The 25,763-nt window shown below is 36.3% G+C and overlaps 2 protein-coding genes and 1 long non-coding RNA gene across 7 annotated transcripts; 2 read left to right on the top strand and 1 right to left on the bottom strand.

The window, feature by feature from the left end:
• The first annotated feature begins 698 nt into the window (after window positions 1-698).
• On the top strand, window positions 699-16,840 carry LOC110801566 (putative GTP diphosphokinase RSH1, chloroplastic). Of its 4 annotated transcripts, none has more exons than XM_022006921.2 (24): window positions 699-945; window positions 1,085-1,290; window positions 4,825-5,007; window positions 6,979-7,044; window positions 7,130-7,222; window positions 7,299-7,430; window positions 7,507-7,608; window positions 7,688-7,765; window positions 7,876-7,947; window positions 10,184-10,291; window positions 10,533-10,630; window positions 11,421-11,481; window positions 11,612-11,674; window positions 11,773-11,829; window positions 12,004-12,105; window positions 12,385-12,522; window positions 12,646-12,777; window positions 12,860-12,949; window positions 13,027-13,098; window positions 14,248-14,334; window positions 14,412-14,850; window positions 15,913-15,974; window positions 16,082-16,136; window positions 16,234-16,840. In XM_022006921.2, the coding sequence occupies exons 1-23, from the start codon at window positions 921-923 to the stop codon at window positions 16,115-16,117; spliced, it is 2,502 nt and encodes an 833-aa protein (XP_021862613.1). In that variant the 5' UTR covers window positions 699-920; the 3' UTR covers window positions 16,118-16,136; window positions 16,234-16,840. The 4 variants fall into 4 exon arrangements, with proteins under 4 accessions (XP_021862613.1, XP_021862611.1, XP_021862612.1 ...); XM_022006919.2 differs by having other exon boundaries at window positions 701-945; window positions 16,068-16,136; XM_022006920.2 differs by having other exon boundaries at window positions 702-945; window positions 12,863-12,949; window positions 16,068-16,136.
• Window positions 16,841-19,698: 2,858 nt separating this feature from the next.
• On the bottom strand, window positions 19,699-22,837 carry LOC110801557 (alpha-galactosidase). The gene is made up of 15 exons (XM_022006913.2): window positions 22,668-22,837; window positions 22,410-22,468; window positions 22,257-22,313; window positions 22,117-22,151; window positions 21,896-21,999; window positions 21,690-21,765; window positions 21,506-21,564; window positions 21,348-21,413; window positions 21,142-21,225; window positions 20,901-20,965; window positions 20,724-20,806; window positions 20,523-20,613; window positions 20,403-20,452; window positions 20,171-20,311; window positions 19,699-20,043 (listed from the first exon to the last, which is right to left on the bottom strand). Exons 1-15 carry the CDS (start codon window positions 22,835-22,837, stop codon window positions 19,954-19,956), a joined length of 1,230 nt encoding a protein of 409 aa, XP_021862605.1. The 3' UTR covers window positions 19,699-19,953.
• Window positions 20,016-25,033, top strand: LOC130462568 (uncharacterized). 2 transcript variants are annotated; one of them, XR_008923091.1, is made up of 3 exons: window positions 20,016-20,153; window positions 22,633-22,864; window positions 22,944-25,033. It is a non-coding gene; the product is annotated as an uncharacterized lncRNA (long non-coding RNA). The 2 variants fall into 2 exon arrangements; XR_008923092.1 differs by having other exon boundaries at window positions 23,031-23,354.
• The last annotated feature ends 730 nt before the right edge of the window (window positions 25,034-25,763 follow it).

Consider the following 25,763-nt stretch of genomic DNA (forward strand, 5'->3'; position numbering starts at 1 on the left):
GAAATATCATAGAAGAGGAGATTGGGGTTTTTTAATTATGAAAATTTAAAAATACAAACCAATCAGGATGCGACACATAGCGTATTTAATTTGTAAATTATAAAATTAACCGATAGTTTAAGTTGTAGGTAAAATATACTGTTTACAGAAAACACCCATTAAAGCTTGAATTATTCATAGATTACTTATAGGTGGGACTGTTTTTAGAAGAGCGGTCAAAGGTTGAATTATTTTTTACAAATTTTCCTTTATTTATTACTTTATACTCCCTTCGTTCCTATTTAAGTGTCCAGTTCCCATAAATAACGTTCCCTTATAAGTGTCCAGTTTTCATTTTTGGACATACACTTTTCCCACTTTTCTACACACTTTTCCTACTTTTTTATAAATCATTATTATTTTTTCTTACTCATTCTCACTTTTCCCACTTTTCAATCCCCACATCTTTTTATTTGTACTTTAAACATTAAACAATTATTTACTTTTTCTTTTCCCAAAAAAAAAACACTCTCTGTTTTATTAAAAATCGCATAAATGTTCAAAGTGGACACTTAAATAAGAACGGAGGGAGTATTATTTTTGGGATTTTAGTTGCCGGAGGGAGTCCTGACATGCCGAATGTGTATTTTCCGATAAATCGGGCCCAATCAATATGAACAACATTTGGTGACACGATTAGAGGTATTCGTGTGGCCTTTGACCACTCTCCCTAAGATAATTTTGTTCAGTCCATTTTCTCGTTTTCCATTATCGCCTCTCCCTAACCAAACACTCACCTTATCAATTCAAAAAATACCACCAAACAATCTCACCACACCAGACACCACTCCCCTTCCGATATTCCGCCATAACTCTTCTTTCTCTCTCCTCCAATCCCCAGTTCGATGCCTGGTTCTCTTCCCGATGCTTCTCTGTAGAAAATGGCGTCTTCCCCGTCGATGTCAGGTACTCATTTTCTCTCTCCTCCAAATTGTTAATATAATTCTCTATTTTATTTTGTTGAATTTTGAGTTGAATTGAATTGAAGAGGTGTTGCTTTTGGATTTGTCAAATTGAATTGTGAATTTTTCAATGTAATTTGCAGTTTCAGTTGAATGTGTGAGCGTGTGTAAATTAAAGCTATGGAGAGGAGAAGGGAGCAGTGGGAGGTATGATTGTAGTGTACTGTCGTGTGCCTGGAAGGCTCCTAGGACTCTGACTGGTTCTTTAGCTAGTACTACTCAGAGTTCGTCTTCGTTTCCGTTGTCGTCTTGGCCAGATTCGTATAGAAGATTCAACCGGCACATATACGTGAGTTGCTTTTGTTGTTTTAGATGATCTTCATGCTTAATTTATTGCTTGAACTGAGAATTTGGATCCTTTATTTGATGATAATGTCTTTGCACTCTCGTTTTGCATTGATTAGTGAATTATTGGGACTTTAGGGGAGCTTTTCATAGAAAATATGACATAAATACTGGCAAGGTATGGTAGAGATTTTGTTCCCAAAGGACTGTACAATTTCATTGGTCATAGAATCAGTATACACTTCACTACGACTTCCGGTAATTTTCTCAAAAGAGTAAATTTACTGCTAGAAAACATTAATCATATTAACAACCTGGCTAGGAAGAGGTTTGGGGATAAAATATATATACTTCCTTCGTTTTTTTTAACTTATTGCACCATTTGATGTTTCACGCTTGCCAATACAAGATTTCCTTCGTTTTTTTACTTAGTGCACCATTGATGTTTCACGCTTGCCAATACAAAGTTTTATCTATAAATATCACTTATTATGCATAAGTTAACAATGTAAAAAGTTGATATTTTGAAAATATATATCGAGACGAATGTGACAAGATCTCCATATGACTACATAGTTACTTATGTATAAATCACAAAAAAGTAATAAAAAAGGGTGTGTGAATAGTGTAAAATTGCAAATGGTGCAATAAAATAAACGGAGGAACAATATGTTGGTGGCGGGAATACTAGATGGAAACAAAATCCGACTCACGGGGAAGTAATTGCAAATTTGCAATTATACCAAACTTTAGTTTGTTTTTTAGGTGTATTTTCCTGTTTTTGCAATGGTTTGTTGTCGTTTCTTATGTTGGATGTTAATGTAATGAAAGAGTAACATGTGGAAATTAAGAAGGGTGTTGACGTTGCGCGTCATTTTACCCAGAATACCGGAATGTAAATGTTCATGGTTTTATGTTTCCACAACTTACTATGTGATTTTTCTTTCCCAGTTATTCCGTCACTTCTTTGTTAAGCGTTATTGAAACTAATTGAAGAAGTATACTTGCTTGTTAATGGATATTGATTACCATTTATTACCATTGTTTACCATGATATTTTAAAATCAAATCCTGCCCTTGAATCTTATATTATACTCTATACACAACGGATATCATTCCTTTAATTTATAGCCTTTTTCGGTATGAGCTGTTTTCGTTCCCAGTTTCTATTTCCTCCATTTCCTTGTAATTGCAACACCTGGTGTTGGCACATTTATTAAAGCAGGAAGGAGATTTACCTATATACCCTTCCTCATTCACACCCACTTTTCGTAGTTGGTTGCCAGTTCTCATTTCATATTCTGTCCCCTAGATATCCTAGAATATACTTCGTATAAGATAATAAGAACCACTTTCCCTAGTTGGCATGGTCCCTTTCTTAGGGCCCACATCTTTGTTCTACCTTTGAAGTAGAACGTGCCAGTGATGCTATGGTGCTTGGGATCAAGTGTAAACCTTGCCTTTGAAATTGTTGGTGATTATACTATACTTTTACTCCGAGCGATTTAGTTACTGAGTTGCTTTTTTAGGCATGTCTATGGAATAATAAAGGTACTTTGTTGTGTTTGGCAAAACATATTTGATATAGGTTCCAACCACCAACAAGCCTTGTCACACTTGGCCGAGTCTTATGTTCTCAACCATTGACAACGTAAAGAAACCTCTAAAATATTAGTTGTTTTTTTTTTAACATTAGCTGCTATATTTAACAAATTTCAACTACTATTACTCCCTCCAGTCCTATGCAAGGTGCATAGCAGCTTTATTTTTACACCATTATACGGAACATAACTCTTCCAAGGATGTTATAACTTATAAGTGTTAATATTCTAATATTTTCCTTCTTGAAAGATTCTACTACTGCTTTTAGATTAATTTCGTGGGGGGAATTAGATTAATTTCGTGGGGGGAATTAGATTAATTTCGTGGGGGGAATTGAAGTCCAAGTTGAGAGGGGAAGAAATAGTAAGAATTATAACAAGAATTGCAAAGAAAAATAAATCCAACTCCATGAAGATTACTTGCAGGGGAGCTTATCACCAGGGGGATGTTTGGAGCTGCAAGGTTTAGGAGGAGGGAAGAGATAGATTCCGGACGAGTTGAGCGATATTGAAGCTCCCAAAACCTGGTGTTTACTGTATTGGAACGAGAGCGGATTTTGGAGAAAATTGTAGAAGATGATGAGAATCACGATGAAGCCAAAAGTTAGCGTTAGGAGGTGTAGGGTGATGAAGAGTTCAGAAGGAGTAGGAGCGGAGAGGGAAAAAATAGAAATGGTAAGGTTAAAAATTAAGATGACACTCATACCTCAGAAACTAACATACAAATCTCATTAACTGATAACCAACCCTTGTATAATAGCATTCCTACATAAAAGTTTTCAAAATGATTTTCCAAAGCTCGTATCATGATTAAAGGCTGATATTCGTGTCTAAAAAGCTTAAATGATGATATGTCGAAAACCTGAATGATTATGTCAAAAAGCTGAGATGTTATGTCCAAAATATAATATGGCATGTCCGAACCTGAGATCCGTCTCACCCGATACCTTCTCATTAGATATAATCCCTGCACTGGCTTTTAGAATTAACATCTCTCCCATGTAGACTAGATCTTGACCCTAGACACTATAATGGTATATTTATATTTGGTTTTTTTCAGTTTTCCCATGCAGAGTTTCAGACTAGACTACTAGAGTTAACAAAAAAGATCTAAGTTGACTCCCTTGCTTTTCATGCTTTTTTCTACGTCTTCCTTCAATAATCAGTTTATATCCCAACCGGCTTTTTTCCACGCCTTCCGTTCAGTGATCAGTTTATAACCCTACCCCGTTGGTCAAAACCCTTGGTAACAGCACATAATTTTTATACGTTGGAGGAGTGGCAGCGAACCCATATATAATCCTGTATAGAGCTGTAATTTTAAGTTTGTTCCCTCATGGATTATGTCTTAAGATGTACAAATGTATCATTTTCATCCTGTTTTAACACACGCATTTGATTTGGGTTTGTTAAATTATTCCGAGTGAAATAAAAAAGGGTGGTTGTGGTTGCGGTTACAATCGTTGTTTCCCTGGAGTGGGCATCTTGTGGATGTTACTTCATGGCCATCGTGACATGAATTTACAAATTAAAATTTCAACAACGTCATCTACTTTATATGATGAGAATTCTCATTTTGATATACAAAAAATGATATCCGGGTAGACAAGAGATTAAGTTTCACTGATCATCCTCTTAGAATAATAGAGCCTGCAGTATTGTTATTTCAGTTTTTTAGCCAACCTCTCCCAATAATTGATATGTCCTAACTTTTTGCACCATCCTTAATACTAGTTGTATAATTTTCATACTCCTGTACCTCATTTTAAATGAGGTATCTTTGGAAATCTGTTCATAAACCACTATTTTATTGGAAGATAACTACTTGTTGTAGACATTACAAAATGATATTTGGATGGACATAGTACTCCGTTTGCTGTTCGATATCTAATAATTGCATTTTTCTGATATTGTACTTGGGACTTATGCTTCAACAGAGATGTGGGAATCCTGACATTAGATTCAATCACTGCACAGAGACCTGCTTTTCTGATGCTGGATGTATCTTCAAAGCTTTCTTGCGACATCCAACTTCCAAAAGATGGAAATGGGACTGCATGTTATCGCCTAGTTCTGATTCAATTGATAAAGCTTCAGCTTCAGCTGAAAGTTTGTGGGAGGTATTCATGGAACATAAGATCCTTTATAAAGCAATATTGCAATTTCTTTCTGGTGGTATTGGAGGTTGACATGATTAGACAATTGTTATTATTTCATGCTGTACTATGTTCATCATTTTGACTGATTGCTTGTTTGAGGTGCCGGTCCAATAGTTGAAGTATACATAGTTGGTCCAAATGTCCAATAGTTGCGTGAGTGGCTGCAATAACTATGAAATCGACAAAATAAAAAAGTGATTATCAGTCCAAAGCAGTGTTTAAAAAAAAGCGCTGAAGCGCAAAGCGCTTATTTAGGATTTTAGGCTTAGTAGGCGAAGTGTTTTGGAAGAAGCGGTCCGAAGCGCATGAAGCATGCTCTTTTGCGCCTCATTGAAATTATTTTTCCCTGTTTTTTAATTTTACGTTGGAAGCTTTTTTTTTTTTTTTTTTTTTTTTTATGTTGTTATTGTATTTAAGACCACACCCTATTAATCTTTAACAATAGAAAGTGGGCCAAAAGTCCAAAAGAAAAGGAAAAATAACAAAAGAAGAAGACAACAGTCACTGCAGTCGGCCCTAGTTTCTTGATAAACACTATGTTACTCCCTCCGTATTTAAATAGGAGATACACTTGGCTGGGAACGGGTATTAAGGAAAAATAGTTGAATGAAATAAAATAATAAAGCAAGTGGGGTTGGGGTAAATATTTTAATCAAGTAAAATAAGTGAGGACTATTAAATTTTGGAGGGGTGTGGGGTGGGGGGCTTATGAAATTAATTGTTTAATGTGGTAGTGGGGTTAGAGTATTATTTAATTAGATGGTGGGGTTGAAAAGTTACTAAAAATGACAAGTGTATCTCCTATTTAAATACGGCTGAAATGATAAGTGTATCTCCTATTTAAATATGGAGGGAGTATATGCTTTATTTTTGTTAAAACAAAGAGTAACTTATTTTTGGAAGCAAATCTGGTGTATATATATTTTTGTGGTTATTTTAGTAAGATATATATGCATAATAGTAAAAGAACCTTTAATTCTTAAAAAGTGCGCTTCACTTCAATGAAAAGTGTTGCGCTTACGCTTTGCGCTTATCGTTTTAGTCCGATTTGCGCTTTTTTATACACTGGTCCAAAGTCGAAGTGGTGAGTATGATCACGTAAGCTTATGTTTTGGAATAAGTAAACTACGGTGTATAAATCAAAGTCAGGGAAGTATTTTGACTTCATAGGATGTTTTCATATGTCTGTTAGAAAGAGAAGGAGAAAAGTATGGCAGTTAGTAGGGATAACCTATTGCAATGGATGTTTGAAACTTTGAACTCAATGACGCAGGCTGACACAATATTTGCAAAATTCGGATTTGGCTGGTTCATTTCGATGTGAATTCTTACTAGGGAAATTTAATTTGTAGGCCTTTTTTCAGATGACTAAGATATGTTGTTGAGTCATAAGATAATCTGTTGGATGTAATGCTCATCCTCATGCTTGGTTTTAGCATTTTAGCCATGCAAAAGGGAATTTTTTAAAATAATTTCTTTTTAAAGCCCCATTGAATGATATTTTTATTGTGCTAACCTAGTTAGCCTGTAAAACATTATGCTAACCTAGTTAGCCTGTAAAAACACGAATCCTGAAATTGCCTAGATTTCTCTTTGAAGATCTAGCTTGTCATTCAAACTGGTTGTACCTTGCAAGGTACAACCGAAGCTATTTTTTTGCTCATTCGCTTATTTGCCCTCCAAATGAGCAAAAAAACATGCTCCCAAGGCCATCCCATTGCAAATAGGCATAGCAAAGGATAAAGTGCAGGATCTATTGAATAGTCATGCAAAATATTCACTGTCTGTAATCTAATCTTATTCTTGAAAATGCTCAGTGCACTTCCTTCCTGTAAGATTTCGGGTATGACCGTGAGCTTTAGCTGATATGTACATGTCCTATCAGTGACTTATACAGAGTTCATAATTGTTCATTTTCCTTGCTGTCCTCAGGATCTAAAACCTAGCATCTCGTACCTGCCTCCTGATGAACTTGAATTGGTTCAGAAAGCCCTAAAGGTATTACTTGTATATCATTTCTTTCCTCACCAGTGGTTCTGTATTTAGGATGAGAGGTTTCATGTCAAGTAGCTGGCTTTCACAGCTTGCTTTTGATGCTCATGATGGTCAAAAAAGGCGCAGTGGAGAACCCTTCATCATCCATCCAGTTGAAGTTGCACGTATTTTAGGAGAACTCGTAAGCTGGTGTGACTTTAATCAATATTTAATTCAACTTTATGGTGCTGGTTTTTAAATTGTGATTATCATTTCAGGAATTAGATTGGGAGTCTATTGCAGCTGGGCTATTGCATGATACTGTTGAAGATACAAATCTTGTAACTTTTGAGCGGATTGAAAAGGACTTTGGTTCTACTGTTCGTCACATTGTAGAAGGGGAAACCAAGGTGCTACTTCTAACAGTTCAAGGTGATTTGCAATTATAGGTGATTTTTCTAAATCTATATCCCCATCTTTTATTAGGTATCGAAGCTTGGGAAACTCAAGTACAAAGATGAACATAGTTGTGTACAAGATGTAAAAGCGGAAGACCTACGACAGATGTTTCTAGCAATGACAGAAGAGGTGCTTTGGCACATTTTGCTTATATCTCCTTCTCTTGTCTATTGTATTTAACCAGTTCATGATTAAATTTCTGATTCAGGTCCGAGTGATCATTGTCAAACTAGCTGATAGATTGCACAACATGCGTACACTTTCACACATGCCATCTCATAAGCAGGTAATGTTTTATTTGAGTTCAATGCATTGCTGTTCCATGACTAAGTTATAGCTGCTAGGAATGTATAAAATTAAGGTATTTTTAATTCACCTTTGATTGCTGTTATCCAGACAAGTATAGCTCTTGAGACGCTGCAAGTGTTTGCTCCTCTGGCAAAACTGCTAGGAATGTATAAAATTAAGGTATTTTTATTCACCTTTCACCAAAATCTCTTTTGCGCCACAATTTTCATGCAGGCAATGTTGTTTTCTTGTTGCTCAATTTAGTCAGATAACCTGTGGTTGCCCGCTGCAAAAATATGTGCACAAACATCTTGCCTTTGTTACCTAGACTCAGGTCTGGTTGTTGGTTTAATAACTGGATGTCTGACTTGTGGACCAAAAGATAAGCTTGGGTCACAGGTGTAAGAAAATATCAGTTATTTGTACATCACCTAAATTATACTAATACTAAATCATTTCTTTTTTTGCATTGATTTTCTTAGAATATATTATAATTTTTGGTCAATTCTTCTTGCGTTTGTTAAATGTTAAAAAACCAGTCGATGTGTGCAAAGCCAATTTCATGATTACTCTTTGTCACTAGGAAATTGAGAACCGACTATGATTTATGCCCACGTAAGTCTTGTACCTTGCAAAACGATAATGGCCACAGAGTAGCGTAGGCTGTGTGACTTGGTAATTGCTCAAGTCCGCACATAAGTATAATTTTGTGTTGGTATTCTGTTCCATATTTAGTACTATTACATTATACTATAACAGTCACCAAATCCCGGTGCAAATTTTTCCAGTCAAAAACCGTTTCCTAAAAAGTATATCTACTTTATTCCTTTTTTATTTTCTCTCCTTTTCTATAAATGTTTATATATGGAAAAAATTATAGGATTATGGAATATGACATTATTAGACAATTTTGGTAATATTTTAGTCAAATCGTCATATCAATAACAGAAAATATTCTTACTCAATATTTTGGTCAAATTAGCATATTAGCCGTATTAAATGTTTTGGTCAAATCATCATATTAAACATATAAAATATATAATATTACCTCCGACCCTCCGTTCCGACATGATCTTTACGCTTACTATTTGCACGGTAATTAAGGTACTTTGGTGAACATGTGATGGTGGGGTAACAAATGGGAAAATGATTAGCTATAAATTATCCAACAATGTGAGTGGATGAAAATTAATAGTAAAGTATTGCAAGTTGCATGTTGTAGTGGGCCAAATGAGGGTATAAATGTAAAATTTATATGCTAAAAATGGAATAAAATAGATTGTAAGGAACTTTCAAGAACGGACTTAAACGGAAAGCGTAAAGTACTTTCAGAAACGGAGGTAGTATGTAGTAGGGCGGAAATTGTATATTATATGATAAAATGAGTACGTCCGAGATTTAATAATTACGCAATAGATTTAAGGGATAAATATTTGAGTTAAATATTTTATAAAAAAGATGGTCAAATAATAATTTTCAAATATCCGTGCGTGCACGGGACTTAATCTAGTACTTGAAAATACCGAGTTAGAATAAGTAGGGTTGTCTCTTTCTGCTCTATATAAATACCTAATGTAGGCCAGAACTCTAGTGAAATGTCAGCTTGTAAAGGAAAGTTGTTATTCTTTGCAAACTAGTTGGTCAACAAACTTAGATCAGTTGAAAGTTGAAAGGTTTCCTTGTGTGTTTATGGTGATATTGAGATATATTGGTCAATTCAGGTGGGATTTCGTTATATTGGCACCTCATGCTTGTTTAAGCTTAGTAATTAGAGGTGAGGTTGAGGTTTCGAGTAGTGCGGGCTAAGAAAAGAATTGGAACAGGGTGTTAAACCTACACACCTTGGGCATTGTACAAGCAGTCAAGCCTACATGGCCAACCTGTGAAGGGAAATAACTCCTTCCCCACATCGCATTTGAAGTGTTCACTTGGAGATGAAGGTTGGGTTCAAGAGATTTCTAATCAGTGGTCATAGAGTTACAAGCATTAAAAAACGTGCACTTGAGCTGTCCAGGCAATCTGCACTGTCTATCTGTCATGTAGAAGATCCATACGGTTGTGCTAATGGTCGGAAGCCATCATTTTTTAGCCTACTCCTTCCGCATGGTTGTGTGGAACTGTGGATCTTATGCTTGGCTAGAGTCGTCATCCAACTGCTGAAACCACCTGAATGCGATCATTTGGGGGTGTACAGTTGCTAGTCATTATGATGCTTTTAGTAATACTGACACATCTTTGGATCTTGTATGGTTGCTAATACTCTGTATTATTTTTCTGTGTGATTCCTTTGGTTACAACTCCTGCCATGATTTAGTGGTGTGTTTCATAGAGTTTTCTTGAGGTCTTAATGTTTCAGATAAATTGTTTCAAGCTTTTCCAGTTGAGATCTAATTTGGGTTTCTTGTCTATGTTGCAGTCTGAACTTGAAAACCTGTCATTCATGTACACAAACGCCCAGGAGTATGAGAAGATCACTAAAAGAGTTTCTGAGCTTTATGCAGAACATGAGAAAGAGCTAATTGAGGTAATATTTCCCCTGTCCTCTATGTAGACTGGTGATAATTTTACGCTGCGGAATATTTTTGAATCTTTTCGTGTAGATGCCATGGACTGATCTGCATAATGAGAAAGTCTATATTTTTTCTCAGATTCAGTTTGAAATTGTAATTTTCTAATTTTATTGATTTACGAGGTTTTATTGACAACTATCTCTGTGGATATTATTTGTTTAGTTCTCTTATGTCCCGTCCTTTCCTTTTTTCCAGGCAAACAAAATGTTGGTGAATAAGATTGAGGATGATCAGTTCTTGGAACTTATGACCATCAAAACTGAAGTGCGTGCTGTACTTAAAGAGCCTTACAGGTCAGCAGTTCTTTGTCTTTATTTCTTATTTATTTAGCTTTAAATTGGTTAGGCATGTATAGTTTACCATTTTTTTTAATGTAAAAGGCTGTTCTACACTTCTACCTATATAATGAGGGAGTCTTGTGTGGTTGTGCCTTGATATGGTTTAGTAACTTGTTACTGTGTTTCCTGATTTTGTTGTTCAAGTTTCTATGTTAATCTTGTGAATATGACAGACTCATGTTTGTGGTTGCAATCACAAGTACATGGTAGTCTTATTGTAGAAGCAGAAGAAATTTACCAGGATCCCTGGCTGTTGCATGAATTTATGAATCTCTTTTGTCTGCGTGACTCTTTACGATATACTCCCTCCGTCACTTAATACTCGCACCGGTTTGACCGGTGCGGAGTTTAAGACATTTAGATTGACTTATTAATTTAATGGATGTTAATTGATAGTGGAGTATTTTTTTAATATAGTTAGTGGGAAATGGGTAAGAGGTGGAGAGTGGTGAGTGGGGGTGTGAATTTTTAAATGATTTTTTGTAGGGAATAGGGGTGTAGGTGGGGTTAGTAAGTAAGTGTGAGAAATAATATAATATTGGTATAAATTTCCATTTATAGAAGCGGTGCAAGTATTAAGGGACGACCCGAAAAGGAAAGCGGTGCGAGTATTAAGGGACGGAGGGAGTACCTATCTGTATTACATATACACTAATCTTGTGTTGGAAACAGGCAAACAGCAATGGATCTTTTGGTCTTGTTTTTTATTTTCTTGATATAATGGTCGTGTTCGATGAATTTGCAGTATTTATAAAGCTGTAACCAAAGCAAATGTTTCAATAAATGAGGTCAACCAGATAGCTCAGGTGCTTTGCCTTTTCTCATTCTATTTTTAGATTTTTTACAAATCAAAATATTTTTTAATAATTTGGTGAGATAATCATAAAGCACCACACGTCTTTTATGTATACTTTGGCAATTGCTGGTTGTTTTCAGCTTCGTATTGTTATCAAGCCTAAACCTTGCAGTGGAATCGGGCCTCTGTGTACTGCTGAGCAGGTGAAAATATCATTCTGATTCATCTTCCCTCAAAAATTTAATCTGGCTATTTCTTTTTCCTTTGATATTCAAGATTGTTCTGGATTTTTACCGTGCAGATATGCTACCATGTTCTTGGGCTTGTACATGGTATATGGTCTCCAATTCCTAGATCTGTGAGTTTCTTGATCTCTTACAAATAGGGTGTGTAGTGGAGAATTGGAGATTAATGGGGTTCCTCCTTTGGAACACGTCTCTTTTCACTTTTTCAATACATTTAAAATTTGAGAGCCAAGGGGGATTAAATCTTCTATATTTTGTCCTGTTAATATCCAACCTTCTGTGAACAGATGAAGGATTACATTGCGACTCCAAAGCCTAATGGCTTCCAAAGCTTGCATACGACTGTCATCCCATTCCTTTATGAGAGCATGTTCCGAGTGGAAGTTCAGGTTGCTACAGAAGTCTCTTTTGTACTCCGTCCATGTTCACTATATTAATCATGGGAGTTTGAGTACCCCAAGCCTTCACATTGTTTTCTCCCAATTTTATTGATGTCTGCCCTATGATGCTTAATCACAACAGTGATTTGCATGTCTTTGCAAATAGTAAACTGACGTGTAACTATTGTTAAGTCAAACAAAAAAGCTCAAGTTTAGTTGTTAACCAATGTGCTGTTATCAATTTCATGACTCTTTGTTCCCCTTTCTTCAATGTTTTCATTTTTTTAGATTAGAACAGAGGAGATGAATCTAATAGCTCAAAGGGGGATTGCTAATCACTATTGTGGGCGAGTCTCTGTTGATGGTTTAGCCAGGAATTCAAGGGGGAAGCCTGTGTGTCTTAACAACAGCAATGCAACACTCAGGGTATCTTATCTATTATGTAGTTTAATCAGTGTTAATAGTAGCCCCTTTTGGATTTATATTGTGGTCCCTGTCCTTTCTGGCATTTTTTGCTAATTGTATAGATAAATATTTTCATTCTTCCAGATTGGCTGGCTCAATGCAATCAGAGAATGGCAAGAAGAATTTGTTGGCAACATGAGTTCTAGAGAGTTTGTAGATGTCATCACCAGGGATCTCTTAGGCAGCCGTGTTTTTGTATTTACTCCCCGTGGAGAGGTAAAGGCCTGCTACTTGCAATATATATAAAGACCGAAAGTATTATTACTCTCGTTCTTTCAATAATGAAATTGCTTTGCAGCAGATAAAGAATTTGCCAAAGGGAGCAACAGTTGTTGACTATGCATATATGATCCACACAGAAATTGGGAACAAGATGGTGGCTGCAAAGGTATTCTAATAGTGATTAAACGGGCATCATCATTGTCTTGATGAAAACTTTGTAATCAGATGGGCACTTTTCCTCAGGTCAATGGGAATCTTGTTTCTCCGACGCATGTACTTGCCAATGCTGAAGTTGTGGAGATAATAACATATGATGTAAGCCACTGACTGGCACCTTTTTTTTCTATTTCCCTTTAAATCTTATCTGAATTTGTTATTTGAGGTGTTGTTTTCTGAGGTCTTTTATCTCAGTATAGTGTGTGGGGGGGAGGATAAAAGAATAATATATAGGAAAGACAAGTCAAGCCCATACCTCTTGAAAATGGACATCTTTGCATACAACGTGCAAGTCACTTTACTTTTACTGTAAGCCCTTTTCATGCCCATTGCTGATTGGGTAAATTCTAAAAGCTTTTAAGGCAAATATAAGCCTTAAAAAGATATCCGCTTTATTATCTGGAATTGCTATGGTTTTCTGTTATGACATGGAAATTGTGATATTCATCTTAGTGATTTGAATTGGGAAATGTGCTTCTCCCTATTGGGCCTTGTTGACCTCTATGTTTTCTCTAATACCCTTGATCGTAAAGTTTGACTTGCTTATTCAGGAAACTTCTTCTGTAATTTTTTTAGTACCAGTTACAGAAACTCTGGACCACAGTTTTTCCCTGTTCAATTTCTTTTGAAAGGTGAATGTTACCAGCTTACTGTAAAGTTTAAGCATAAGGTGTTTGTCTGGACAGAAGTTTTGAAGTGGATAGATACTCTTGATAATTTGGAGGTGCAGGGCCAATTAGTGCTTTATCTCCAAATCTTTGTTGGATACTAGTATGTTATAACAGAGGTGCAAAGTGTGGTCCGTATCCTTTTTTGTGTGATGTGGCTGGTGTTTTAAGGCATAAGCCTTTTGTTTTAAAAAGGACTGGTGGTGTTATGCTTCTTTGATAGCCAGTAGCAGGTATTAGCTTTGTTTTGGGAGGATAAAACAGAAAACTTTGCAAGTTTCTTTGGAGAAATGTAATTGGGTGGTGGTTTTGTGGGATTACATTAGGATTTCTTTTTAAGCTTATTCTGTATGGCGTCCAGTGTCTAGCATCACTCTTTCCCACAGATTTGCTTCCGATTGTCCAGTGTGACTGCTATGTTTTCTTGTAATTTTTGAAAGAAGGATTCCTTGTCCTCTGGTTCGTTTGTGATTTGGATTCCCATGCATCATCAATTAATTCGTCCTATTTATATATATATGATGCTGCATATTGATTTCTGTATTCTGTATTAATATTTGTTTGAAATTCCATGCTCTAGGCGCTCTCGAGTAAATCTGCTTTCCAGAAGCACAAGCAGTGGTTACAACATGCTAAAACCCGCAGTGCTCGTCATAAAATTATGAAAGTGAGTTTGCACCTAATTCTTAGCTGGGATTACTGTGGTTGGCTGATTTATATGTTAACTCCATATTGTTTGCTTAGTTTTTGAGGGAGCAAGCTGCATTGTCCGCCGAAGAAATCACTACAAATTCTATAAATGACTTCATTGCTGATTATGAAAAGGAAGAAGTACAAAAGGAGACCTTGGACTTTTCCAGGGTGAGAAGGCCAATTTCAGAGACAATAGTTGAGATTTTGTTGCCTCCTGACAATCCTGAAGATCTTCAGCTGTCAAATGGCGCCTTTTGTGCCCCAAAGGTCAATGGGAAACACAATAAGCATATAGAGTATTCAAATTTGGACAAGGGGCAACTATTATCACAAGATAACGATATTGCTAAGTTGATTATTGCTAATACTGCAAGGCCCAGGGTTGTTCTTCCAGAGTTAGAAAGTTGGCAAACCAGCAAGATTGTTGCCTGGCACAGTATTGAAGGGAACTCCATCCAGTGGCTCTCTGTAGTTTGTGTTGATCGCCGGGGTAAGATTTCAGTTTTTTCTTTTCTTTATCTTGTGGATCATTATGCACCAAATTCACGGGTCATTGAAATGTTTCTACTCATTTATTTTGCATATAAAATTATGGCGCAGTTGGAAACGACCTCTCTGGAGGGTCAAGGTTGCGTGTCCTTGACCCTTTTATCCTGCGGAGGCCAAGAGCCTCTTAAGAAACATTTGGTGTGTTTATTATGATTACGTAATGTTGACATAGTTATTTCTAGTTTGTGAAAAATAGTTGCATAAAATAATTTGGTATCAAATTTAAAATGCTTCCAAAATCTACTTACCTTATGTGTAAATAACTCCTTTTATCTCCCACAACATGTTTGCATATTTGATTGGAGGCCTGAATGTGATCAAGTGAAATTATAAGAGGATGATTTGAGGGAACTTTGCATGATGAATCTGACAAAATTGGATTTGTGTACTGTAATAGTCTTTGACGGCGTTTAAACAAGAAGAAAAAGAGGAGGCCTGTGAAGTTTTGGTGTTGTTACCAAGAAGTGGAGGGGGGGGGGGGGGGGGGGGGAGAGGGGGCGAGAGAGAGAGATTTTAAAATATTGGGTGTCAGTTATGTGATGCCATGTGGGTCAGTCACCTGCTAAAACAGGTTAGTATAGGTCATTGGATCATTTTGGGAAGACACCCCTAATGGCCTAACTGTTGACACATTCTAGTAGAATCCATACTTGGGATAATAAGAACGGTAATTGTTGGGATTATTTTTGTAAATTTTCCAAAACATTATAGGAAAGGAAGTATGGAAAGATTTATGAATGAAGGCTGTCCTGAATAACTGGTAAGTTTCAACTTCTATGTGATATTTGCTCGATTGGAAGATATGTACAACGTTAACCATAGTACTACAGTACTACTTATGTTAAACCTTTTGACTTTGAGTTGGATTCAGTAATATGGTTTATTCAAGTGTTTGGTGGCTAAAATAGTGGAATTGTTTTGAGTAGTTGATACATTTTAGATTATGTTATGCACCAATTTCCTCGCTTTGGCTTCTGAAATTTCTACACCAAAAACATTTCAGGTATACTGGGCGAAGTGACAACAGTGTTGGCTTCTTTAGGGATCTCAGTATGCTCCTGTGTGGTAAGCTGAAGCAACAACGCCTCTTTCTATTTAATAGAAATTTGTGAAGTGTGCGTCTGACTTAATTTTCCTTTTAAATATTTACCAAATTAGGCTGAACTTGACAGAGGGAAGGGTATGGGAGTCATGCTATTTCAGATTGAAGGGACTCCGGATAATTTGGTTAGTTGTGTTGGTTTATCTTTGAAGTAATTTACTTATTAATTCAAGCTTGTAACTGCCAAGTACTAACGCAAATGCTGAATTCGTCTTATTCCAGAATGATGCTTGCGCAAGGATTGATCTCATACTCGGTGTTCTGGGATGGTCCACAGGTTGCAGTTGGTTGAGCCCCACTCCAGTATAGAAAATGCTTGTCATTATATGGAAACTCAGAAAGGAGAAAAATGATAAAAGAAAGGCGTGGCCGGTTGTGGGTATCACATAGCCACATACTATACCATATTCTGGTGTTCTTCACTACAACCCACCATTTTTGTTCTCCAAGCACTCGCTGCCCTGCAGGCTTGTGAGTGGAAGTTGTGTGTGGAGGAGAGACAGAGGCGCTCTCTGATGGTGTGGTTTGTTGAACCAGAATCCTGGATATTTGATGATTTGGTTTGTTAAACCAGAATCCTGGATACCAAACCAGAATCCTGGATATTTTTGGTTGAACGTGGTGAAGTAGATAGCGTGAGCCGATTTAGCTCGTATACTAAGTCAGGGCAATGTATATACAGAGAAGAGTTATAGTTAGGACTATAGGTGTATATGGGGAATACAAGGCTTCATCCACCAGGAAAGACAAAGGGAGAAGCCATACATAGCCATGTGTTAATTTCCAGAGTTCATTCATGTATTTAATTCTATATTAATTTTCTTTTACATCGGTCGTCTTGAAATCCTGTTCTAAGCCTGCTTCGAACTGGAATGATTGTGGTTGTAAATCATTATGCTGCATTCATCGCTGTTGTTGATTATGAGATTGACAACTTGTTGAGTGTAATTCTTTATTGACAAGTAATAATGAAGGGAATATGATACATTGACCCAAAGAGGCAAAGAGTTAACAACACTCGTACTAGCATTATAATATGCCAGTTTCAATTTAAAGTTGCTTAGAGTACTCCTACCACTCATGAATGTCATCACTTTGTGAGATTTTTTATTTTTCCTCATGAGATGAGGAGGATATTGAAAATTTATTGCCATGGAGTTTCTCGTGAGTCGTGACATTAGATACTGTGTTCAAACGAATAATCTAAACATCATCCAAAACAATGAGTTATGGGATAGCTTGTGAAGAGGCTATCTATTTAATACCGTGTCAGTCAAATGCATCTTTTGATGAAATACGAGGGAAACAAGGAGTACAAATTCTTAGATGCACCAGAAATCAGGTGGATAAGGTGGTTTTATGCCATTTATTTGAATGTTTTTGATGGATTCTTGATGTGCGTGGAAAATCTAACAAGCATGTTCTCCCAAAAGAGTGCAGAAAACAATTTGGCCTTGGACGTATGAATGTATATTGGTTAGTTGATTTACAAATTAGGTGTAACTTGGTAAGCTAAGGGCGGTAGTAATTGAATAAATTTGAATCAAGTTTGTTTTCATAGCACATCATTATTTTACAAACGTTATTGTAATGAAGTAATTAACTTTCTACCAACAATAGATAAACATATACTCTCTTCTGTCCCTTTTTGTTTGACCAATGAAGTAAATATGCTTTATTAAGAAATGACGAGTGGAATTGAAAAGAGACAAAAGTGGTTGCCAAATATATTTTATGTGAAAGTAAAGTTCTGGTCCCATGAACATTTGTAGTAAATGAACAATCTCTTGGGGACGTACATAAATGGCAAATGGGGCAAACAAATAGGGACAAAGGGAGTACACAGTTTCATATGTAGAACCCATTATCATTCATCTCATCTAAAACAAAACAAAACAAAAAAATCTACTTCCTCCGTTTCGAAAATATCGCATCATGGTTGACTTTTACTCCTCTAACCATTACTCTGACTCTTAATATCTTAAATCGTGTGTAAGTAAAAATTATAAAAAATTAATATTTAGAAAATATATATCTATGCGAATCTAACATGACCCCACATGACTGAAGTTTCCTTACGTACAAATCATAAAATGGCCAAAGTCATAGTGTGAATAGTGTAAAAAACAAATGGTGCAATATTTTTAGAACGGATGAAGTATATATGTTTTTTTGCATACATGAAAAAAACAAAGTGATTTGTAACTTTTCCAAACAATAGTGAGGTTTCCACAATTCAATACAAAAACCTTAGAGCTAATCAACATGAGCCCGACCCAAAAATCAGGGGGTTTTGGGCAGAATAGTTAGGCCCAGTTTTCAGGCCCGACCCAGCCTTTTTTTAAAAAAAATTGCCCGTGTTTGGGCAATGTAAACCACTAAAACTACACTTTAGTTATAAATTTGGCCCGGTCCGAAAAACCGCTATTTTTAGCCTGAAATAGTGAGTTATGGGTAAATAAAATTAACCTAAAGCTTAACCAACCCGACATAATGACAGATTTTTAAGGTCGCGGCCCGGCCACATTTTTATCAAGTCTAAAATTCCTCATGACAAACCTCTTATTGTTATTGTTATTGCCCTGAACTTGGGTTGAAATTCCCCAAAATATGGGTTCCTTGCGAAAGTCTGAAAAAGTTAAATGCCACGACAAAGTCAGCCAGTCATTCTATGGAGTCATTTTCCGCGCTCCCTCTCTTCCGGAGTCACGGAGTGAATTTAGGTAAAGGTGCTAACCTGTTTTACTGCCAATCTGCAATAAAGTTTCCAATTTTTGGAAATGATTATATTATTCTGTATCGGATTTTTGCAATTGAATGAGAATTCAAAGATGAAGCATTCGTATGCTTCATTTTTATTCCTATAATTTATCATCATAGGATCATCAATTGACTTCTGACTTGTGAGACTTGTACTAAATGCTTGTTATTATAATGATGTGTTTGCTAAAACCTGTTTTGTTAACTGTGCTTATTGTTTAATCATCCTAGGTACTGATAAAACCTGTGACAGTATTTGATTCAGTCATCTCTATTCAGCACAATCAATTTCATCTCATAAGGGGGTGTAGAGAAAGAGAAAGGTACGCCTTTTCTTTGGTGCCACTTACAGTCTTGTAATATTTCTTGCAATGTAAAGCCATAGCCCACTGTTGTTATATCTTTACAAAATTGTAATTGTGTTACTCTTTTCATGTATCCGAATAATTGGAGTATTGAACATTGATGAGATTGCTGCACATTTCAAGTTTCAATGCATTTACAAGTAAAATAAAGTTATGCTACATTCTGCTTGTTCATGCTTGCTTTTCTGTTGGTTTCCTGCGTATGCTGTTATATTATATGCTAACTAAAATCATTCAACAAGTTTACTGTTTCTACTTTATGGCAACTGAAGATGGAATGTTAATTAGTTGATCTAATTATCTAATCCCACCCGATCTAATGCTTGGCAACCAGCATTCTATGATGCCTTGTGGAGCAAAAGCCAAAAGCTATCGGAATTCTTTTCATCTTCTTTTAAAGCTTCATAGCCTGCATGCCTTAGATTCCCAATTGATCAATGAATTATGTTTGAGTGTAACAAAGAGGATTTTATTACCACTGTCAAACATCTATATTTATTGATGTTCCCATGCGCATCATGTTCTTTTCTAATTTAGTGAGCATATAATGAGTTTAGCAGAGTTCGGGAGTAGTACGGTTATGATTCTTGATTTTCAATAATCAGCAGGAATCTAGTCAAATATCACTTGTGTTTTCTGAAACTAATGTCCAAATACATCACTTCTATATTGGGTAGTATACAACATGATGGACTGTCAGACATGTTTTGCACGTAATTTTTGTTTTCCTTCTTGAATAATCTTTTCCTCTCCCTGTTGATCATGCAATAAGACTTCTGCTTGAGCTATTTGGCTTGGTCCGCAGGTGGAAGAAATTTCACGCATGAGGTGTTAAGATGTACATATTAACTGCATGAGATTCAACTTGAGCAGAAAGTTGATATTTGACACCAGACTGAGTTGAATGCTGCATTTTTCAAGCGGCATTTTGAATGAGGATTAATCATGGAGTTTGAGCATCAAGTAAAAGAAGAGGAAAAGTCCTGTTCAACAATATATCAGCTTAACAACAACAAGGTAAGTAAACAACTCACCCTCCATAAATCCCGAGCATCCACTATAGTTGTTGGCTGAAGGCCTATGTCAGACCAATATGCAGTTATATTTGATGGTGAAGATCCTCTATTCCATAGAATAACAGCTACCCTCTTATGAGCTAATGGTCCAGCCCAAACCTAAAAATTTCATAAGATCTTAATTTTTGGCTTCATGCCAAACATGATCATTTGGGAAAACTAAACTAGTAGTATATGAAGTATACATCACCTCAAGATCACCATATTTCTTAACCTTTCTCCCTTGAATGCCTAGCTTATCTGGTCATTAAAATGTCAATTAGTTCCATGTGCATAAAATAAATGACTACCTCCTTCATCAGTCCTTTACCTTGATTGACAGCAATAACCTCCTTGTTGCTTAGCAGTTCAAAAGTTGCCCGATCTATTGATTGCACATCACATCCAATCAGCAAAGGAGCCTGCAGAAACCAAGAGTCTACATTACAGGCCTAGGAAGTAATCATCCAGAAACATATACTGATTGAGTTCCATTACAGAAGTCAGAAAAAATATGAAGTTGGAATGGTACTTTTACTAATGCCCATATGCTGAAGTGAGAACGATACTCCTCTTTGGTCATCCCTCCATTACCAACTTCAAGCATGTCTGGATCTGCACACAATTTATTCCCTTTCACATTTATACCTTTCCGGCTATCCAGAACAGCATTGCAACTTGAAAAATAAAAATATCTGTTTCCTTTTACCATTCCATGCACCAGGACGAGCATGTGATGCCCAGTTGTCATTTTGGTCTGCATTATTTGTCATTCTGGAACAGAACAAGAGTTTCAAGATTTAATAGCCCAATAAAGCATTGTATAACTTCTGCTTTATTTTTATCTGCTGAAACTAGATGTCCAGATCAGATGAATGACTAATTGACTATTGTATTTGAACTTCAAAGGAAAATATAAAGAACATCTGTTGGAATTTTTTCTGTGTTACCTATTCCAGTTATCTTCAATATCACCAGTTGTTCTCCAACTGTTTCCAATACTCGGGGCCCAAGTTGCTGGATCTTCTTGTCCCCTGCTAATCAGAAAGTTTTGTGAGAGAATCTGTAAGTACTAGTTTCTACTATAGAACTTTCCTCACAGTATTACAGATATAAAATTACATTACCTTCAAGTTGAATGGAATGAGTTACTTACCATTCACATAGGGAGAAAAATATACGTCTTCCACTGTTTAGTAGGGCCTTACTCATCTTAGGGAACCTATACACAATAGATTAGTGTAAATGCTTGAAACAAATACTTTTGCGACTTTCATATGCTCGGGATCAATGTTTATAGTAGTAGGTACAAACCTTTCCTTTGGGCCAATCCCTGTGTTTTCACAGTTGTCATATTTCAAGTAATCAACACCCTGTTTCAGTTTTCAGGAAAGAAAGAGATCAACTGATGAGAAATCTGTATCTACCCTACCCTAATCCAATTGTGTATTGGTTGACCTTGGATCATATCAAGAAAGGAAATAAATCAATTACTCACCCAGGAGGCAAATGTTTTCGCATCCTGCTCTTCATGGCCAAGCGATCCTGGCATGGTCTTGCTACAAGTCTGTATTCTGAAATAGAAATCATGGAATAAGAGTTTGGTTTGACCATATACAGATTTGAAACGATTGATTTGATATCACTACTTTTTTCTGAGATGAACAAACAAATGCCTGGGAGATAGATTGATAGAGTGATTACCCTGCATCTGAGTAGATTCCAAGCTTCAGGCCCTTTCTATGAACATAGTTTGCGAGTGCTTTAATTCCTGATGGAAAGGTTGAAGCTTTGGGAACCAAGTGCCCCTGAACATTTTGCAACAAGTATTGGCAAAATTTAGGAATTTGGATCAGAAGGAAAGTTGAAGAAAAATATGTTTTTATAAGTTGGAATAGTAGGAGACGTAAAACATGTGAAGGCACCTGAGAATCTCTGTTGAGTTCTCCCCAGCAATCATCTGTTTCAGTACAGATGATGACTCCAGTAAAAACTTTGTAGTCTAAACTCTAAACAAACATTAAGCTTAACATAATCTCCAGTCTCCAGTCTGATAAAAGCTTACCAATGTTTATGTACTTATACCCTAAGCCTGCTAGGCCGCTGGACACCATTGCATCAGCTGCAGGAAAAGTGCAGAAAGATCGATGTTCACCATCTTATTGTTGAAACTTGAAACATACAACTTTAAGTTATTTCTGATTATAAAAGCAGTTACCTGTTGCTCTAATCAAACGCTCATCAATCTTACACCCAAAGTGGTTCCAGCTGTTCCACCTATTCAGAAGAGGGGGGAAACAACATTATCATACTGTCTTAATTTCATGTTTGACTAATTAATTTTCTTGTTGTAGATTAAATTTTGATGCAGTATATACAATTGAATTGAATATAGACAGACATTTCATTTTTCCTTGATTGAGTTCCAAGTTATTTTGCAGTTGAAATTTGAAGCAGGACAAGACAGTAAACGTACCCCATGGGTGGAGTAAGACCAAGGCCATTGCTTAAGAGACTTGGCCTTCCATTTACAACTGATGTGTTCTTTGGAAGATGAATACGAGCTGCATGTGCAGTTCCTGCTACTACTACTACTAGCAGCCATATGATGAGCCTACTGATGAAACCTCCATCATTCGACAACATTATTGTTTATCCGAAAGCTGTGAGTTGGTAAGTTACGTTACCGGTATTCTGCAGCTACTTTATTTATTTATTTATATTAACCTTAAAGTTTGTTTGTATTATGTAGGAGTAGAATAAAACCAGAATGACTCTCCCCTACTTGCTTTAGAAATCACGCTGTACCATATCACGGGGGGTGAAAAATCTTCTAAAGGAATCTAACTGGGGCCAGACACAATCTAGGTGACCAAGTCCTAAACTTTTATGCACAACTGACATACAGCACGGTGCGGACCACAGGCATGCATGGTGTTATGGGTAGAGCTGGCAATGGGTCGGGTTGGGTCGAAATCAGGTCGACCTATTTATAAACGGGTTGAAAATTCCCCGACCTGAACCCAACCTGTTTAGTTAAACGGGTTGAAAATTTCAACCCAACCCAACCTGAAATTAAACGGGTCAACCTGATTTCAACCCGCTGACCCATTTATTTATTTTTCTTTGTAAACAACATGCACTGTAATCTGTTAAATAAAAAATGTGAATCGAATTGGCAATATTTGCAATTAATGAATGCATTGTTACAAGTCATTAAGTCTTAATAAGTCACCAAATCCGAAATTAAGGCTTACTACATTACCAAATCCGAAATTCTTGACATAAAACTAAAATTCAAATACAAACTCATATATGTAATTGTTCAATGCTAGTTTATAATACGCTAGCCCTATCTAAGCATCAAACTTGTTGGAGTTCCTGGTGAAGCAGGGTGAGGGTTGAGTATCCACAGTCACAAAGCACATCAACTTGATCTTCCACCTTCAACAATGTACTGCACTTCAATTTAAATTGGCAATAAATCAGTAACATAATAAAATCAACATTCCACTAGCTCACATATATAAAAATTAACCGGTAAACTACCATGAACTACTAATTTCATATTGAAGTTTCCTACAAAGACCAAATCTAGTACAAATCCAACTTACAAAAAGCACAAACTTCTTAATGTTACTAAAACAAAGCCATATTTGATATTTAGCATGGTAATCCTACATTTTACAAGAAAACAGCAAGACCCATGCTTATTACTCAAAATTACGAATGGTTCAACATACAAAAAATTACGAAAATTACTCACTTGAATTAGAGTGACTGAGTGAGTGAGAGAGCGGCGCGGTGAGCGGAGAGCCGGAGACCGACGAGGGGCGTGGTGGGTGAGTGGAAACCAACAAGCGGCGGCGCGGTGGGTTTAAGTCATAGTGAGAGAATGAGTGAGTGCGAGAGTTAGAGAGGAGAGACTGAGAGAGGGGAGACAGTGAGAGTGAATTTGTGAGAGATTTTTAGGGTTTTTCTTTATATATGAGTAGAGAAGAAGAGAAGCCCAAACCATAAAGCCCAAAATGATTTAGGATATCCAGTAATTTTTCTTTAAACTTTTAAACGGGTTGGCGGATTGGCCGGGTTGGCGGGTTAACCTATGACCCAATAATTAAACGGGTTAGGCGGGTTGTCTTCGGGTTGAAATTTTCAACCTGACCCAACCCATTTAATAAACGGGTTGGGTTGGGTCGACCTATTTAACTAAACGGGTTGAAAAATCTTGACCCAACCCTTTAATAACGGGTTGGGTTCGGGTCGGGTTAGTGGGTTGGGTAAGCTTTTGCCAGCTCTAGTTATGGGCCACCTTTCTTTTGCAATTGACCTTGCCTAGTGCGTTGCTCATGGGCCGGTCTACCCAGGCTCAAGCTAAGTGAGTTTGGCACGGGCCAAAGTCATCTTTACTTTTAATGATTTTGAGAGACGGTGTTCTTTTCACCTTAGAAAATATCAAGTTTAGTTCATACTTCCTCTCTTCATAAATATTCGTAATATTTGATATTTTTACACTATTCACATATTCCATTTTTGACTATTGTTGGTGATTTATACGTCAAATGAAACATAGTCATGTGTGATCTTGTTAGATTCGTCTCAATACTTATTTTCAACCTATCAATTTTTTTTTATAATTTTTGCTTGGAGAGAATTTAAGATATTGACAATCTAAATTGTGCACTGGCTTGGGTGAAAGTGACAAACGTTGCGAGTATTTATGAACGGAGGAAGTACTTTATTAGTTTCAATAAGTTCCAATCAAGTCTTTTTTACACGTCTAATTAGGCGCAATAAGATTTTGTCAGTTCCAATAAGTAATTATCTCATAAATTTCTATCAGCTTCATTATGTTCACAAGATTTAAGGGGAAGAAAACGCACACTTGGTATTGTTTTTATTTAATGTAGTTGTATTTGAATGGTGTGAGATAATGATGCAACGAAAATGATAAAGGTCGCAACATGCGACCTTTAAGCCGTGTCACAATGATGACGTGGCATGCTTATGTGTCATGATTTAAATTGGAAATTAAAATATTTAACTTATATTTTTTATTATACATGTTATAAAAAAGGGTAGGAAAATCTTAATATTCTAACTTTTTTCCTTTTTTATATCGGCTACCTTATTTACATATTTTCGTAGTAGAAATATTGAATTAATAGTAAAAATATTATGATGACGCGTAGCCTACGTGGCGCTTATATGTACCAATTAAACTGCGACACGTAAGATTGCGACAACTAAATGTTGTCGCAACTTGCGACCTTTATCATCGTCCATGATGCAATGGTTGAGTGTTATGTGTAGCCGTGTAGGTAAGAAATATTAATGATACAAGGATTTATGAAGATTTTCTTTGAAAATAGAAACAAATAGGTGTAACTGACTAACTGCAAAGCCAGCTAGCTAGAAATTGGGGCATTTTCAGTAGCATTTCCCTGTAACTTTGCTGAATTGCACGGATTAAGTTTTGATCCCTAAATTAGTTATTGGTCCGGATGATGCCCGTTCCATAGAATTTGAAATTAATATTTACATAATATAAAAATTAAGTAAAATATATATT

This window comes from Spinacia oleracea, chromosome 6 (assembly GCF_020520425.1).
Source record: "Spinacia oleracea cultivar Varoflay chromosome 6, BTI_SOV_V1, whole genome shotgun sequence".
In the NCBI taxonomy this organism is placed as follows: Eukaryota; Viridiplantae; Streptophyta; class Magnoliopsida; order Caryophyllales; family Amaranthaceae; genus Spinacia; species Spinacia oleracea.

Coding starts and splice junctions, on each gene's coding strand:
- LOC110801566 (XM_022006919.2), top strand. CDS start 921: ATGGCGTCTTCCCCGTCGATGTCAG. Junction 12,106..12,384: donor TGTTCCGAGTGGAAGTTCAG/GTTGCTACAGAA, acceptor TCATTTTTTTAG/ATTAGAACAGAGGAGATGAA. Junction 12,950..13,026: donor ACAAGATGGTGGCTGCAAAG/GTATTCTAATAG, acceptor ACTTTTCCTCAG/GTCAATGGGAATCTTGTTTC.
- LOC110801557 (XM_022006913.2), bottom strand. CDS start 22,837: ATGTTGTCGAATGATGGAGGTTTCATCAGTAGGCTCATCATATGGCTG. Junction 20,966..21,141: donor ATTGAAGATAACTGGAATAG/GTAACACAGAAA, acceptor GTTCTGTTCCAG/AATGACAAATAATGCAGACC. Junction 20,312..20,402: donor AGAAATATGGTGATCTTGAG/GTGATGTATACT, acceptor TGAAATTTTTAG/GTTTGGGCTGGACCATTAGC.